The 16,729-nt window shown below is 34.1% G+C and overlaps 1 protein-coding gene across 1 annotated transcript in view; it reads left to right on the plus strand.

Annotated features, from left to right (window-relative positions):
- The window catches only part of RASEF (RAS and EF-hand domain containing), a 29,458-nt gene extending 16,825 nt beyond the window's left edge, over positions 1-12,633 (plus strand). Inside the window, exons 7-17 of the mRNA XM_068175889.1 lie at positions 215-283; positions 1,194-1,278; positions 2,610-2,701; positions 5,457-5,691; positions 6,706-6,843; positions 6,937-7,084; positions 7,970-8,051; positions 9,085-9,199; positions 10,055-10,174; positions 11,066-11,142; positions 12,223-12,633. Coding sequence (XP_068031990.1) covers positions 215-283; positions 1,194-1,278; positions 2,610-2,701; positions 5,457-5,691; positions 6,706-6,843; positions 6,937-7,084; positions 7,970-8,051; positions 9,085-9,199; positions 10,055-10,174; positions 11,066-11,142; positions 12,223-12,331 — 1,270 coding nt within the window. The 3' untranslated portion in view covers positions 12,332-12,633. The remainder of the gene's footprint in view (positions 1-214; positions 284-1,193; positions 1,279-2,609; positions 2,702-5,456; positions 5,692-6,705; positions 6,844-6,936; positions 7,085-7,969; positions 8,052-9,084; positions 9,200-10,054; positions 10,175-11,065; positions 11,143-12,222) is intronic.
- Positions 12,634-16,729: the final 4,096 nt, after the last annotated feature.

A 16,729-nucleotide genomic window follows, 5' to 3' on the forward strand; every position in this document is an offset into this window, starting at 1 on the left:
TATTTGGTTATTTTGTACAACTTTCATTTTTCATTTACATTCTTTGTTGAGTTATAATGGCAGAGATTAATGAAGTCACTTTGTGTGAAACTGCTCTCAGCATATTTCAGCATAAATGTAAACGCTGCCAAAGGCAATATGGTGAAAATGTAAGAATATCCTGTTAAGTATAAGTTCATTTAGGTTTGGTGTTTGTTTTTTTTTTTTCCCCCAGGGATCTAGAAATTATCCGAGAGTATACTGAAGACAGAGATAATCTGGAAAGACAAATTGAAATACTTCAGTAAGTTTTTAGAAATGCAGTTTTTAATCATCAAACTTTGTCCTGCCATATTTGAGATAAGTGTTTTTGTGTGCAAAAGATTGGGTTGAAATTTGGGAAAAGGTTCCAAGTGAAAATACTGAAATGGCCTAAATTATTGTAAAATGTATTGTTCTTGACTGTCGTAAATGTTACCGTGGTATTAACTCCACTGTGGTACCGACCCACTAACACTTCAGTTTGTTTCTTTCCATTTCTTTTCTTAGCCCCACTAACTTTCATTTCTTTCTAATAAGCTGAATGCAATTTGAGTCTATCCATGCTGTCATAAAAATTATTGCCTGGTTCCTTTTTCTATTGGCTTTGTTTCTCCAGTAACTCCCTATCTTGTTGTCTGGAAAGTACTGAGAGTGTGCATTATTATACAGTAGGTGCACAAGAAGGGTCACAATGGATAGATTTTTTTATATCTTTATTTAATATCTATATCCTAAATGTATTCTTTATTTCAAGCACATTTATTATATTTGTCTTTAGAATCACCTCAGCAATATTTAAAGAGTAGTCATTTTGTACAGAAATAGAAATGGCTGGACTAGTTGTTTTATTGTGTGGGTGTTTTTTTTTTTTTTTTTTGGTCACCATTCCTACAGTGCCTTTTTTCCCACTCAGTTGACCAGAGACCATGCTGTACAAGTGAAAATGGGCTTCTTGGGCTGCCACTGAAACCTAAAATTCACAGTGATTTTTTTTCAGATAATTTGTTTGAGTATCAGTCAATGTGTTTCTTAGTTTCATGTTACTCTTTAGTGTTTAGCTAAAGAAAGAAAGGGCTTTTTTAGAAGTATTTTGAAAATTTTTCTTTTTGAGTAGTTACATAGTTTTTTGTGTTTTCTTGAGTTCTGCAAGTTAAACTGTATTTCCTTGTTAGATCAGCTAATAGAAAATTACATGACAGCAACGATGGTTTAAGAAGTGCACTTGAAAACAGTTTCAGCAAGTACAGCAGATCATTGGTATGTATTTATCATTTTGTTATATTGTCATAGGAGGTGTAAGAATAAACACAGCACATTTAAACTGGTACCTCAGTGGGTACTAAGAAAATTCTGAGTTTTATTCAGTGGATTCACTGTGGGAATACTCCTATGTAGTTTTGTTAGATTTTACTTATGTTTAATGGAAGTTTTGTTAAGAGTATTGCTGCTTTCTGAGGTGCTTTGGAATGTGACTATTTTTTTAATATTCTGTGATATTTAATGAGGTGAATAAATCAACAGTTTCTCTTGTGCTAAAGGGAATGTATTTGTGTTGTGTATGGGAGTGTCCTACCATTGACAACACACTTTCTCAGAAAAATGCCCTTTTTTAGTAGCAAGGTCTTAACCTAACTTGAACTTTTGTCCAGGCAAGTCACTGGGAAAATGAATAGAATGGACTACTAATAGAGACCTTAGTCAGACCCTTTTGGGCTCTCAGAACTTCATTGGAGTCTCTTGTAGTAGATGTCACCTGACATTCTCCAAACTAGAGAAAGGAAGGCTTGAAAGTAAGATAAAACCTACTCTACACTGTCATTTTGCAATCCTGTGAAACCTGTTAAAACTCTTAAAACTAATGATTGGGCATCATGAGGAAAACAGATAGCTTTTTAGAAGGATGTGGCCAGAATAATGGGCCCACAAAGACAATACTGGACAGGAAAGAGGAAAATAGGAGTCAGGTCACTGATTGTTTCCAGTATTCCATTCCAGTGAACATGAGTGCTTTTTGCTAATACAAGCTACCAGAGCTTCGCTACTGATGCAGCAATGGATACCATTTCCTACTGTCATGCCTGGACATGTACATGAGCATGTTACAGAGAAGACAGAAGAAGCTGTTTCCAGTGAATAAATGTATGGAGGCACAGGAGAATGCACAAAATACTTTGCGACGTGCTATTAGTTGAGACCTTTCCTTCACTAAATCTCTCAAGAACTAGGAGGTAGCTCTCCTGAAACTAGCTCAGATAGTGACAAGTTCTTTTTTTTTTTTTTGAGTAGTCACCATGCCATGGTCTAAATAGCGCTTTTCAAAGCTTAGCATTTCAGAGTCTTGAGGTGTAGTCAATAAAATCATCCTCTTGGAAATTCTGTTGTCTTCTGTGGTTGAAAATGTCTAGTACGTTCAGTTTAAAGGCAGTGGTGAAGCCCAAATGCTATAGGTAATAAGCCTTATGACCCTCAGTCATATATAAAGTACGAGGTTTAACTGAATGTAAGTAGCTAAATATATGTTTCTTTATATGAAAAAAAAATAAATACATCCAGCTTTTTTCTCAGCATTTATTATGTATCTGTTGCAGCGGTTAGCAAATACCTCACCAGGAAGTACCATTTCTAGAAGCAGTCCTAAATTTAATGGTGAACATTCTCCTTTAAACTCACGGTATGACAGGTAAGCCAGGCTTGCTTTTGTTAATTTGAGAATGACTTGTCTTAGAAGGGCAGATTACTGTTAAGTAAGAGAGAATAGTTCTGTTTGATTTAGAAGTAATGTGTGACCATAGGATATGATCCAAAATACACTAAAGTCAATAGCAATCTTCTCAACTACTTCAGAAAGTTCAGGATAACTCTTTTCAGTGGAAGGCATAAACTTATGGAGAGGTCAGCCTGTTGTCTGGTCTTGACCTCTTTTGATCCTAGTTTGAGTCTCAGTCTCTTTGTCTCCAAGAAACAATAAAACTCTTTTGAGGACCTTTGTTAGCCTTACTCAGTACTTGAGAAATGAAATATTTTTGGTTTTATGTTCAGCTTGTGTGCCTTTTTACCCATATAATAATGACTAAAATGTGGGCCTGATTCTTCAAATCACCTCATCTCGCACTGACATGCAAGAGTAGGGAATGCACTTGGATAATAATGGGATAAGAGTACAAAACCAGTAAGTTATCTAAATGCAATTAGATGATCAGAGGTATTTATTTTTGTACTGGATACAGATCATTGATCAGAACTTCCTCATCATTTCAGAGACTCACTGAAGACAGTGGGTACTGGAGGCAACCCCGAGTGCTGTCAGTCATGTTTATGCTTTCACACTTGTTTTATTTAAACAGTTAGATCCATCAGCAAAAATGTGTGTCCTTACTTAATTGATAGATTGTCTTCTTTTTCTTTCAGTGGTATTCCAAACCATAGAGAGGTCTCTAATAGAGGTCTTACTAGTCTGCCAAAAAGAAAAATATCTTGGATTAGAATTAAATTGACTTCTGCTTCACACTTACAATATCCCCATTCATTCAGTATTGTCATTCTTATTCTGCTGTCTCCACATGAGATGTGTTTGCTGATTGTCAAGTTTTGGTTGTCAGAAACGCTTTCCTATTTCTGAATGCGCATAAACCCAATTCCTTAATGTTGGACCATCTGCAAATTTTTAGAGGCATCCACTCTAATTTTCATATTACATTCAGTAATTTTCTGAGGGATTAACTAAAACCTCTCTGCAGGCTTAGTTATGTTGTTCTTTATGAATATTTATTAGAACATAGCACATGGTGCAATCCTTGCATTTCCACAAAAGTGAGAAATACAAGCCACTTCAGAAGAAAGTTTATGTGGTAAGAATAAAGCTTAATCTTAACATGTGTGACGTGATAGTTTCAAAAGACAAAAAGAGATATGAATGTCCCAAAACCTGTTTGTTTTCAGTGCTTTGTCTCCTGACATCAGATAAGCATTAAGAGATACTGGTTTGTATACTAAGATGTTTTAAACAATTTGTTCTAAAATGTATGATTTTTTTTTTTTGTCTGTAAGATTCTGGGTCTAATATATGCTTTATGCATATATGAAATTCCCACCATTGAATTCATAGTTCAGTATAGTTGAGAATTCCCTACTAAAGAGTTTTATTTCAGGGAATGCCTGACAAGCTTAACTTTGTTATAGCATGCACTCTTCCTCAGTAATTCAGTGGTTTGATATAGATTAGTAGGTGCATGAATACAAAGACCATGTGCATGTTGATATACTACAGCAAAGATCACATGCATTCATGTGATTATTCATTAGCCTTAGGGGGTGTAAATTAGATGGTTCTGAATGTTACTGCATAGGATGATGATGCCACTGTCCACCCCCATTTGGCCAGGTGCAGAGAGGAATTCAACTCAGTAAAAACTTCATGATTTGGTGATTTTAACCAGTGTATTCTCCTGTGTTGTGCCATCACACAGGAACCCCTCTGGGAGCAAGCTGTTATTACAAGGATTGATGCTGACCTTGTCTGATTTAGCAGGTCAGTGCATCACATCCATTCCCAACAGGGCTAAGCCAGACCCTCTCTTCTCTGCTACAACTTGGAGACCTTTAATGCCTCACTTCAGTTGATGCCTGTCCCTGTCTTGCTGAAGGGGCATGATAATGATTGTAGCCATCGTAACCTTTTTTATAATATTGGTTTTTTTAGGATTCACTCTATTAACCTTCCTTTTTCTGTGGTTTTATTTGCATCAATAAAACCTTTTTTTTTTCTGTAAGCCATACTGTCATTGCAGCATTCATTAAAATATTTTTATATATTACAGTATCCAGAATGAAAAAAAAATTACTTTTTTAATGGAAAAATAAGGGAAAACAGAGGAAATCTGCGTAAAAGTTTAGGTTTTGCATAGTCTGTCAAACTGTAAGAAAATTATTCAGTGAATTCTTCCACCATTTCTCCTGAACTTGGCTACTCCATCTTCTATATTTATAGCTGCTTCTTATTGGCATGTTTGCCTCTGTGAGCAAATGCATTAATTTAAATGAGATACAGTATGTCAAGGTCATTTTATGTCCAAAATTTGCTAAAACATCATATGTATTTTGCTTTTTCTCATGTCTTCATAGTACATCACTTTCTGAATGTTTTTTTAAATAGGCTTTTTAAAATTAACAGATCATCATAATTACTGAGACTTGGAAAGTCATCATTAGTAACATAGATTAAATAATTTGACCTGAGCATCCCAAGACATATGATTGAGAAAGAAATTCTTTATAAAGGCAAGATAGGGATTGACATATGTCTTAAACTTAACATTAGCATTTCTAAGAATTGACTGTTCCAGAAGGGCTCAGATTTTGTTGGGAAGAGCAATTATTTATTATTAAGATTTATTATATGGAATAATTTATTTTTCCCCTCCAATATTTTTTATTAGGTCATCTCATTCATCTTGTGTTGATGAAGATTATGATTCTTTAGCTCTTTGTGATCCGATGCAAAGGGTAAACTGTGAAGTTGACAGCTTACCTGAGAGCTGTTTTGACAGTGGTTTGTCTACCCTGAGAGATTCAAATGAGTATGATTCAGAAGTGGAATATAGGCATCAAAGGATTTTTCAAAGGTCACAGTGTATGCAAGAAGGCTTTGGTGGGGATGCTTCTGATACAGATGTAAGTGCCAGATTTACTTTTTCTCTGAGAAAATACTTTGATTGGAGACAAAATTAGCTTTCTGTTTTTAAAATAAAATGGATCTTTGCCCACAGGCCAGTTAAAAGGAAATATTTGGGTCATACATATTTAAATAAATTAGTGAACTTTTTTTAGAATGTATAAATAGTCTTCTTTTTATTTTTACATTTTTGATAAATTTTTGAGGTAATAACTTCATTTTTGAAGTTTATGTGATTTTTGAAGGTTGTTAAACTGTACGCAGAAAAGAGCTCATTATCTAATGATAAAAAAGTGCATAGAAATAAAAGAGGTTTCTATTCCCTTCCTCTTACTGTGCTGTGGCAGTGAAGAAAAAAGCACGTATGAGATGGAATACTGTTAATGCACACATTGACTTACAGGCTAAAGTCTTGGAGAATTAAAAAAATCTAAGAAGGTGTTACTGTGTCTTTTATTGTTAGTAACATTGAAAGAGTTTCTGAGGACTGCACCGTAATAATAACATCAGGCACAGTAGAATATGGGGTTTTTTAAAGGTAAATTGTTTGCTGTGTGTTTAGTAGACATTAATCTCTGTGGAGACTTGGCTATGAATGTTGATTACAGCTGTGCTCTACCTAATTTAGCTGAGTAGTGATAGCATAGAGAGTAATGGCTTTGGGGAAATTCTTAATGTTTGCAATATAAGCTTTGAAATAAAGTATTGTCTTAATTGTTTATTGTGACTATGTTTTAAGCTGAAATTTTCATATAGAAATTAGTTTACTCTATTAGAGTACTGAAAGAATGGATGCCAAACAATAAAAATGTTAAAAGACAGAATGTAGATTATACTAAACTGCAGAAATGAATGAGTACAGAATTATCACAGTGTTTTGATTAGAATTGCACAGCTGTGTCTCGTCATTTATCTCTGTTTAATCCAAACTGTTAAAATGTTTTAATCAGTCTTAGCTGTGCCTTTCCAGAAAAACATACTTTTCGCACCAGAGAACTAACTCATATTTTCAGGTTCCAGAGATCAGAGATGAAGAAGCCTACAGTCCTGCTAACAGCACTGCAGTTTTAGACTGGAAGCCCTCGCGACCAGTTAGTCGAAGCAGCTCAGTTGCTTCAACGAGAAAGCACATATCTGCTCTCACTCCTCAGGTAACAAGTTCTTCAGGGGAAAAATGGAAAAGGATGATACAAAGGGGTGGGTTTTTTTATGAGTTGTTACAGAGGGATTATTTTTATTTTCAGTCAGATGCAACTGAATGCACTCCAAAATACCCCAGTACAGAAAAGGCTTACAAGATTGTTCTTGCTGGAGATGCAGCAGTGGGAAAATCCAGTTTTCTTACGAGACTTTGCAAGAATGAATTTCAAGGCAATACCAGTGCAACTCTGGGTATAGTTGTTGTTGTTCTTAAAATATTGAAATTAATTTCATTGTTATTTTGTAGCAAAGAGGATGAAAAGCTTTGCCTTTGTGATTGCTTGGTAGGGATATACACAGTTTTTCATGCAGGCTGTGAGACCTAATTGAGAAGTAAAGCTTAGTAATAACAGCTGTTTGTAGTGGATAACAGGGTACCGGTCTAATCTAGTTTTTCTTTATGAAGCCTCTTTCTGAACAACACAAAGCACCAGAGGAGGAATGTCAGTGTAAGGAACTTTCAGTGTGTGTATGAGCTTTTCTGCATTTTTCATTGCTTTCTTGTTTTCTCAACACTTTCCTCTTTCCTTAGTATTTCATACTATCCTTTGATGTCTTTCCTACTATTTTTTGTTGCAATTTCTTCAAAGTGTAATTGAAGCTTTGGTTTAAATACAGCTAGAAGGATTTCTGGCTTCATCTGTATATATATAAACTTAAATCTTAAGGATTCCAAAGACTGAATTTTGTCTTCCAATCAAATCATACTTACATGTTTGTTTTATTGCTTTGTCAGGATTTTTATTCTAATTTATCTTTTTCTTCCTTGGTATTTGAAATCAATTTTTTATAAACATTTTCACTTCTTTGATAAAACTGTTTAGCGAAATAAAGCAGTGAGAGATCTTGCTTGTTGTTCAAAATGCAATTTGTATTAATTCTTCTGCAAAAAGGCAAATACATTCAGGGGATTATCGCAGTTCAGAAGTATGCAAGGATGACTGACTGAAATCTCATAACCTATTAAAAGAGGTGAATTTTGGATAAACTTGTATATAGCCCCTACCTTTTAATTTTTTGTGGTTTCTTTAAGAGTACTGATGTTTTTTTTAAGACTATACACCTAATTCTTTTCAGGTGTGGATTTTCAAATGAAAAGACTAATTGTTGATGGAGAACCTACAGTGTTACAGCTGTGGGACACGGCTGGGCAGGAGAGGTTAGTGATCCTCTGCATTTACCTTATTTGAATTCTTGTGTTTGTAAAAGTAATTTACCTTTTTTCATATAGCTGAAAAAAAATTAATTGTATGGTCTATATGTAAATATCTATAAACACATGCAATTTTCCTCTGCTGAGGCCTGAAGAGAGGTGGAATGTTTATGTGTTAGCTTCAGTGATGCTTGAGGTAATCTTTTCTCACCATAGAGAGAAATAGTTGAGGTTCACCGCAGGACTAATTAACTAAATCTGCATGTCCCTCCTTGGCAATACTAAACGATGGAGTAGATGCATATGGTTTCTTCTGGTTTTAGTCATTAGCTTTCTTTGTTCTTATACACATGTATTTTTAAGCAGGCTTTTTCTTAGCGATTCCCTTCCCTTCCTACCCATCTCCTGTTCTTTCCTTGAAAATCATGGTCCCGATTCTATTGTATTTAGTATATAAAAACTTATTTCCAAAGACTTTGGAATTTTGCCAAAAATATCTTTGTAAATTGCTGAATTTATATCCAGGATTCTTCAAAATATTGTGTAAAGCTTCCTCAAAATCCTATGACATCTTTACTTGAGAGCCATTGCTTCTTTACCGACAGCTTTTAGGGGCTTATTAAGAGGTTAATGTAGTGCTGTGGAAGTTAGTTTAATATGTTCATTGACTAAGATTTGTGTTGGGCTGTATGTAGGTAGGGATCCAATCAGTCTTCTCTCATGTAATAAATTTTTGAAGAATATTTTAATATCCAATGTAAATACCTAGTTACTGTACTTGGTTGAGTAGATTGTATAATGTTCGTGACAAAGATGACTGTAATTGATCATTAAGTCTTCAATTAATTTTACTGGATTTCTGTCCTTTTCAAAGGAAGTAAAGTGGGCCAATCAGTTTAGGAAGTTATGTGTAGGTGGATCGTAAAATCATAGAACCATTAAGGTTGGAAAAGACCTAATATCTTAATGATATTAAACTGAACTGTTATTTGATAATATGGCCTTACGCAAATATTTTCTTTTTCTTTTTTTCTGAAAGATTTCGAAGTATTGCTAAATCATACTTCAGAAGAGCAGATGGTGTCTTACTACTATATGATGTAACATGTGAAAAAAGCTTTATTAATGTGAGAGAATGGGTGGATATGATTGAGGTAAGACCCTTACATATGCTAGAACTTAGAAGCTATGTTTCACTACATTATTAGTTTTTTATGTATAAAATTATATTAGATGTAAATTGTAATTATCTAAACTGGAGGCTGTCATAGAAACAAAAGCTACATGGAAGTCCTAAATGTATCCTGACATACTCAGTTAGGATTCATTCTGCTACATCTTTTTGTGTTAAAGGATGTTGTGCAGTGACACTCTTCCCATTCACTTCCATTTAAAATGAATGTGGCAGCACATTTCAGATACCTTCTTGTGGATAGCTTGAGTATTCCTTGGAGTCTTTGCATTTTAAACTAATATATTAGATTCTGTAAATTAGCTATAGCTCAAGTGAAATTTTCAGTATTTCTTTCTACTTGTACTTCTTGCTTTTTTATTTGAATATGAATTTGCATTTAGTGCAAGGGGTTTTTCTCTTGTGCTGGGTATGCTCAATAGGAGGGAAAGTGGTAAGCAAAATACTTATTTCATCTTCTGTGAAAGCATTTTCTTTTAGTGATGGTATAAGAATTGGTTACTTTTCCCTTAGTAATTTTGTCATACAGCATTTAGATGCAGTAACCAATTCCATTAGATTAACTTAACACATTAAATTCTTTTGATAAACAAGGCTTATGGGAATGGAAACACATCTTTGCCGGTTGATAGTTAAGCTGACTGCTTACATTTTGAGTGGTTTATAGAAGTTCTTAGCATAGCTTTCATAGTTTGTCAGATTTTTTCTACTAGTGTGCAAGACTTTGCGGAAAGGAAATTGATTTGACATGATTATGTTAGTTACTTCTTTGTATTCTGAGTGTTCTAGCAATAAGGAAATAAAATTCTCCTCACAGGATGCGACTCACGAGAATATTCCAATTATGATGGTGGGAAACAAGGCAGATCTCCGTCAAGATGTTACAGAACAAGGGCAAAAGTGTGTGCCTATAAACTATGGAGAAAAGCTGGCTATGGTAAGGTCCAAGTGTACCTCATTAGTATAAAATTGTCTTAGGAATGTTTTCTGGGTTAAATGTTTCTGGTTCACATCTCAGTGTCTGCTGAGCTGAACTTCATTATTGGCTGTGAAAGACTTCTCAGTCTTTCTTATAAAAAGGTGGATGGACGGAAGACTGAGGTTTTGTGCTGCTGAATAGAAGTTGCCAATTCAAATATGAAGCACACTATTGACTGTTTTGTGTCTGTCCAGATTTTGTGTGGAGTATTTTCATCTTCAAGAGACTGTCTTGTATTCCTGCCACATGTGCAGAAAGAAAAAAGGAATTCTCTGCTTTAAATAGAAGTGTGAACAAGTTATTTTTGCATGTATTTATATGGGTGAAAGAGATGCACAAATCCTGTATTTTGTAGAATAATAGGAAGTATCTTAAGGGTCTTGAGTGGCTGAGTGCTTGCACTCAGTGATTGATTATACTGGGGCAGATACCATGTCTGTTACTTATGGAATGATGTTTTTTTGGTTAACTTAAAATAACCAGATTCTGTAATTACAGTAGCTAGCAAGTTAGATTTAGTAACCTATCCTGGCCACTCTCTTACTATTTTGCAGTCATGTGGACAAGAAGATTGAGGTTGAGTATTAAGCTTATAATATGGCTTTTAGTCAGTTTATTTATTCAGAATATACTGATTATAAACCAGAAAGAATTAAAAAACAATTACCGTTTTATTTCACTGTACTCAAGAGAATGTGTTGGACAATGAAGAGCACTAGAAGAAATCCTGTTCATTTAAATGTACTGTCACTCTTTGTGTTATTCAGGAAACAATTTGTAATTAAATGTACCCATACACATGGGAAGTGTCTCAGATCAGTTAGCTTAACATTTTATTTTTACTCACAGACTTACAATGCACTATTCTGTGAAACAAGTGCTAAAGATGGATCTAATATTGTAGAAGCAGTTCTTCATCTTGCTCGGTAAGTAACTGTTTCTATTTTCACCTAAACACATCTGATTATATTTTATGAAAAGGACATTGTATGTGAATGCACGTAGAAAGATACACATACAGTTTTAAAATTGTACCAGTACTAAAAAAAAATTTGAAAATAATATTCTGTTAAATCATTACAACTAAATGCAAGATGGGATGCATTCTCAGTTTAATGAAGTAACATTTTTGCTTGAAAATGTTACAAAGCTATCTCAATAATTAGCATTTAAACCAGGACTCAGTTACAGAGCCCACAGTTTTAAGACCTATTTGCTGAATGAATTGTAAATTGAATTGTACATGGATTCATTTTCTTGACACATCTATAATTTATTTTTAAATATAATAATTCTATGTGTAATTATTTTTTGTTTCTTTTACACATATTAATAAGTATTCAGTTTTATTACTGAATATTCTGATTACATATATTTTCTTTGATGTCCCCTTCTCTAAATTATTTACAAGGTAGATATTCTGTTTATGTACATTTAGCACCCTGGTATTTCTAAGATAGTGTGTGAGCCAAATATTATAATTCTACTACCTTTTCAAACCATTTTTGGTTAAAGTACAATTTTGAAAGGCTAATGGTCTGTAACCCATAATCAATCATATGTGCACAGCTTTTAAGTCTGCATTTCTAAAAAACATCCAACAACAAGCATTTTTTCTATTAAATTACATTTACACTTGAAACTGAAGTTACTTGGTTTAATCTTAGAGCTATGAACATACTATTTTTCTATGGTAAAATACAGAAGCAAATAAGAAAAACTACTCAAAAGAAAATGCAAGATAAGTCAGAACTTGGGGGAGTTACTAGCTATTAAAAAAATTAGATTTTTATCACTATGAATTGCATAGAAATGTCAAAATTATTACCAAATTGGAAACTTGTGAGACATGTTGATTCCATACTAATTTACATTGTATTAGCCATACAATAGATGGTGATGAACTCTGCAGCATATAGTGGGGAAAAATAGAAAACTGAACATGAATAAAAATATGTTAATTGAGTGCGGGGTTTTTTTGCTTTTGTTTTTTTTTTTTTTTACAGCGAGGTGCGAAAAAGAAGTGATAATCAAGATGATACAAGATCAATAACCAGCCTGGCTGGGACACCTGTCAAAAAGTCAGCACTCACGAAAAACTGTTGTAATGTTTAAATGACAGACAATTTTCCTTAACTAAATAACTCGTATATTTAAAAAAACCAAAGCCAACAACCAAATCAAAATATTTCAGGAGTGTTTCCATTTTATTATGGATTTATACATTTGTATATTTAGAAGCGACACATAATGTTCAAAATCCAGACTCTACTTTCTACTTATTCAAATTTGTGAAATTGCTTCACCCTATAGACTCTTTTTTCACTTTACAAAAGTAATATTATTCAGTGCAATGAGCTCAGAATCAATGCTACAGTAGTCACTGCATACAATATTGTAATATATATTATTGACCCTACCTGCATGGTTCTTTATGGCATTTTGGCATTTGTATTTCTTATATACAGACCTTAGTAGTATCCAATATCAGTCAAAGATAAAGAAAAAATAACAGCTTCAGTTAATTTAGTCTCTTTTTGATCATGTCTGCTTATCTAGTTTTTGACAGCCTTAAGTATATTTTGATTAAACATTTCTTAAGAAAACTCCAAACCATTAAGGGTTTGGAATCCAAGTAATCCCTAAGTTTAGGGCAACCAGAATGGTCTTTGTCAGAAGAAGACAGTGGCAGGTACATGGTGTTCTGTTGTAGTTCCTCAGAAGTTGGCTAGTTAGAATGCATTTAGAGTATTGAGGCTTGACTAAGAAGTGAGAAGTAGACTTTCATAACTGATTCTGCACAGCTAAGAGGTGAAATAAACATTTTTCTGGAATATTACAGTTCAACATTCTAGAGAGAATGTTACACCTGTTATACGTAGGATTGCTGAAATGAGTTATGATCCAATCTCTATCTGCCTGTTTAGGCTAGATCATTATTGTTACTAGAGTGATACAAGTTGTAATTTTTCCTTTGCTTTTTCTGTGTCTTCTATATCTTCTATTCAGTCAGTGATCGAAGGATTGTAAAAGCAGGATGATTGTAATTGTAGTAGGAGTCTGATTTAATAGATATTTTTTAATGCATTTTTAATAAGTTTTAAATCAGCAAGTGAAAGAATTGCTGCACATGCACAAGCATTTGTATAAATTTTTCAGTAAGAGAGAACCCTGGAATGAACAGCAATCACCTTAATGAGAGTTCCTTCACCTAATTTTAGAAAAGTTCTGAGAAACCTATCAGTGGGTGGTAGCTTTAGGTGTCAGCATCTCTAAACACTGAATTTTGCTTAAAATAGTTCCCAAGAGTTCCATAGTGTAGGAAAAAATTATGGGCATTTATACAGTTAGTGATTGAAATCCAGTTCTTCTTAATGTTCACTGATTTTGATCAAAATAGGATAGGACCTTTTCAGAGCCAGCAAACTGTTGTCTCCTCTATTTCCATTAATATCTCCAGGCTGAAGCCTAGTTCAGTAAATCAAACCTGGATAAAGTTTTATCAACTGATGGAAAAACCATATGACTAGCAGCTATTTGCTGTATTTTGTCAGCACTGTGTGTCAACACTGTATGGCCTGTACTGTGTTATCTCTTGTATAAAATGTGGGGATCTGAGAAACAGGATGGTTCATAATTTACAAAAAATAAAAAGGTTTCAACTAGGAAAAGTATTGGTTTTAGGCATCCTTTCAAATCTGTAATCAGAGCAGCTAATCCTTGGGTAATTATAAGAATTTTTTTTACCAAGAGAGAGAAATCTAATGCCAGAATGAATAAGACATTTTATTTCACTGTATAATAGTTCAGCCCTAGAAGACAAAACATGTTTGATGAGGGTTTTTTGAAGTACTAGGAGAATCTTCACATGCTATCTAATTCGATGCAGGAGATTTCAGGGTTGTAGCATCTTCCCACACAGCAATACAGGACACCTCACTGTAGTTCTGCGACTTATCTGAAGCATGTAGCAGAGAATGCGGGACACTCAAGTGTATCAGGAATATGCCTAATCACATACATATTGTTTGCTGTTAACCCTATATTATTTAAGAAAAATACAGCTTCCGTTAGCTTCTTTGAGGAGAAAAGCCAAATTTAACGGACTGCATTGATGAGGGCCTCTTCTGTGTTCTTTGTGTGAACCCTTCCCTTTGTCCATGTGAATGAAATGGAATAAAATCAATTTGGGATGTATTTGCAGTAGGGAGAAGAGAGGAAGATGATACAGTGCTTGGTTTATGAAGTGTGAGCCTTCAACATGTAGGCATTTGCATTTTCTCGGTATAAGATCATGATTTTAAGTTGTTACTTACATTCCAAAAATGTTTCTCATTCAGTGTTGTTAGGCTGGTGAGCCTGGACTGGGGACCAGTGTTCTGTATGTGTGTCCTGAGCTACTGTGTTTGACCAGCTCTATGGTCTTGGCCTGCAATAAATGAGGTGCAATGTTTGCCTAAACATTATTGACATACCTGCATGAGTAAAGTGTTTTGGCTGGATACAGGGAATCAAATTCTTCCTGCAAAGTGATTTGCAGGAAGAATTTCTGGAAGTGGTTTTGTCCAGCCTTCCAAGGACCCAAGCAGAGATGGACGTATTAACCAGCCCTAGATTTGGTTATCTGTTATTTGGGTAGCTAGCCTGTGAAAATGCCCCAGGACAGAGGTACTACCACCATCTGGGCAACATGTTCTCATACTTTTCGTCCTTTTCTGGATAAACATTTCTCTGCATGTCAAACTTCATTTCCTCAAATGACTACAAATTTATAACAGTTTCCCCCCATTATGTCATCTCCTGCTACTAACAAGAATTTGACTATAATCTTGGTGACTTCTTTCAGTATCTGTGGATCCCTTGGCCTTCTCTCCACCTGTGTCACAACATCAGAAGTGTCTCTTGCAAAGTGTCTCTGGGTTCCACATCTCAGAGTTAGCAGCATATGTGCATGTGTAGTAATTGCTTTCATATCTAATATTTTTATCATACAGAGGGTGCCATGAGAATATCCATGTTTGTTTATATCCATCCTTCACATCCTGGTTGAAGGATGTGAGTTCAGGGACCTACCTTCACACCAGTTTTTCCCTCTCTGCAGGCCACTGATGTTTTTGGTACTTTTGTTTTTCATTTATTTTAATAACCAAAATCTGTCTTATGTTATTTAGTGAAATTATGTAGCCTGAATTAATTTATTAAGTTCTGTAATTTTTTGTGTCATGTAAAGCAACTTTAATTTGAAATAGTGTTGTTTTCTAAATAAGATTCAGTGTTGAAGGTTGTTAGCTGTTAACGAAGTTTTACTTTGGAGTAAATTTATGATCAATGTCTAGAGGACTGAAAAAGCACTATTAAATGGGGATATAGCTATAGCTCTGTTGGAACTCATTTTAGAAATCCTGTGATGGTCAGCTCAATCATGTTTTGAATGTTCACATAATACCATATGAATTTTTTACGTTAAAGCAAAAGAACTTTGAAAAATATTTAAATCTAGAAATTAAAGCATGTATTTATATGTGGAAATAATGCATGCATAATTTTTTCTGTTGTTTTACTTTAAAAGGTTACCTTGTCTTCAGCCTAAAAGATAAAATGGCAAACATCAGCTTTATGCTCTGACATGGTTGCACTATTGTCCTTTGAATGTTTTTATGGTTTTGTTTAGTACATAAGAACTGTTCATTTAATCACATAAATTTATTTTTTTAGTCAGTGAAAGTGTTCCCTTAATACATGTATTTATTTGAAAAGGAAAGGTCTTTTATTTTTTTCCTCATGATCTGTAAATAAATTATTTTTATTCAGTTGACATGGAAACATTATTTTATCCTGTACTTTTGACCCTTTTAAATTGTAATTTATTACACATTTCTGAGGCTATAATTTCTATTACATGCCCCAAAAATGTTTTGATCATGTAAGTTCTTGTAACCACTTTGTGCCTGTTTAGCATGTATTACTGGCTTAATAAAACAAACTTCAGCTTTTAAGTTCTGTTATGGCCTTAGATGGCTTAAGTACTTTTTCTGTGTAACCACTTTTGTATTGACTAGAAAATCCTCTGGAAAAAAAAAATACAGTTATAAATCTGTATAAGATGCTAAAATGTAGTCCAAGGAAAATATCTATAGGCCGTTCCTTCAAGGAACATCATTCAGCTGTGCATACATGCAGATCTCCAAATAAAGTAATAAGTTCTGTGCTAGTGCAGGCAATCCACATGTATATCCTTTTAAAGAGGTTTTCTATTTTTTTCCCCTATCAACTGCTATACAGCAATGGTAGGGTAGCATTTTTGGTTAAAATACTGCAGTGAATGATCCCAGATTCATAAACCAAAGGGAATAATATATTCATGGTATTTCATTATATTATAAAGAAACGTATTTTCTAGATGTTTCTAGTTGTGTTACATAATTATAAAAATGGACCAATATCTCATGTACAGTTACAGTGGCCTTTACCACTACCTCTGCCGGACTTGATATAGGGTGTAATTCTCTTTAA

The sequence above is a fragment of the Anomalospiza imberbis genome, chromosome Z, assembly GCF_031753505.1.
Source record: "Anomalospiza imberbis isolate Cuckoo-Finch-1a 21T00152 chromosome Z, ASM3175350v1, whole genome shotgun sequence".
Lineage (NCBI taxonomy): Eukaryota > Metazoa > Chordata > Aves > Passeriformes > Viduidae > Anomalospiza > Anomalospiza imberbis.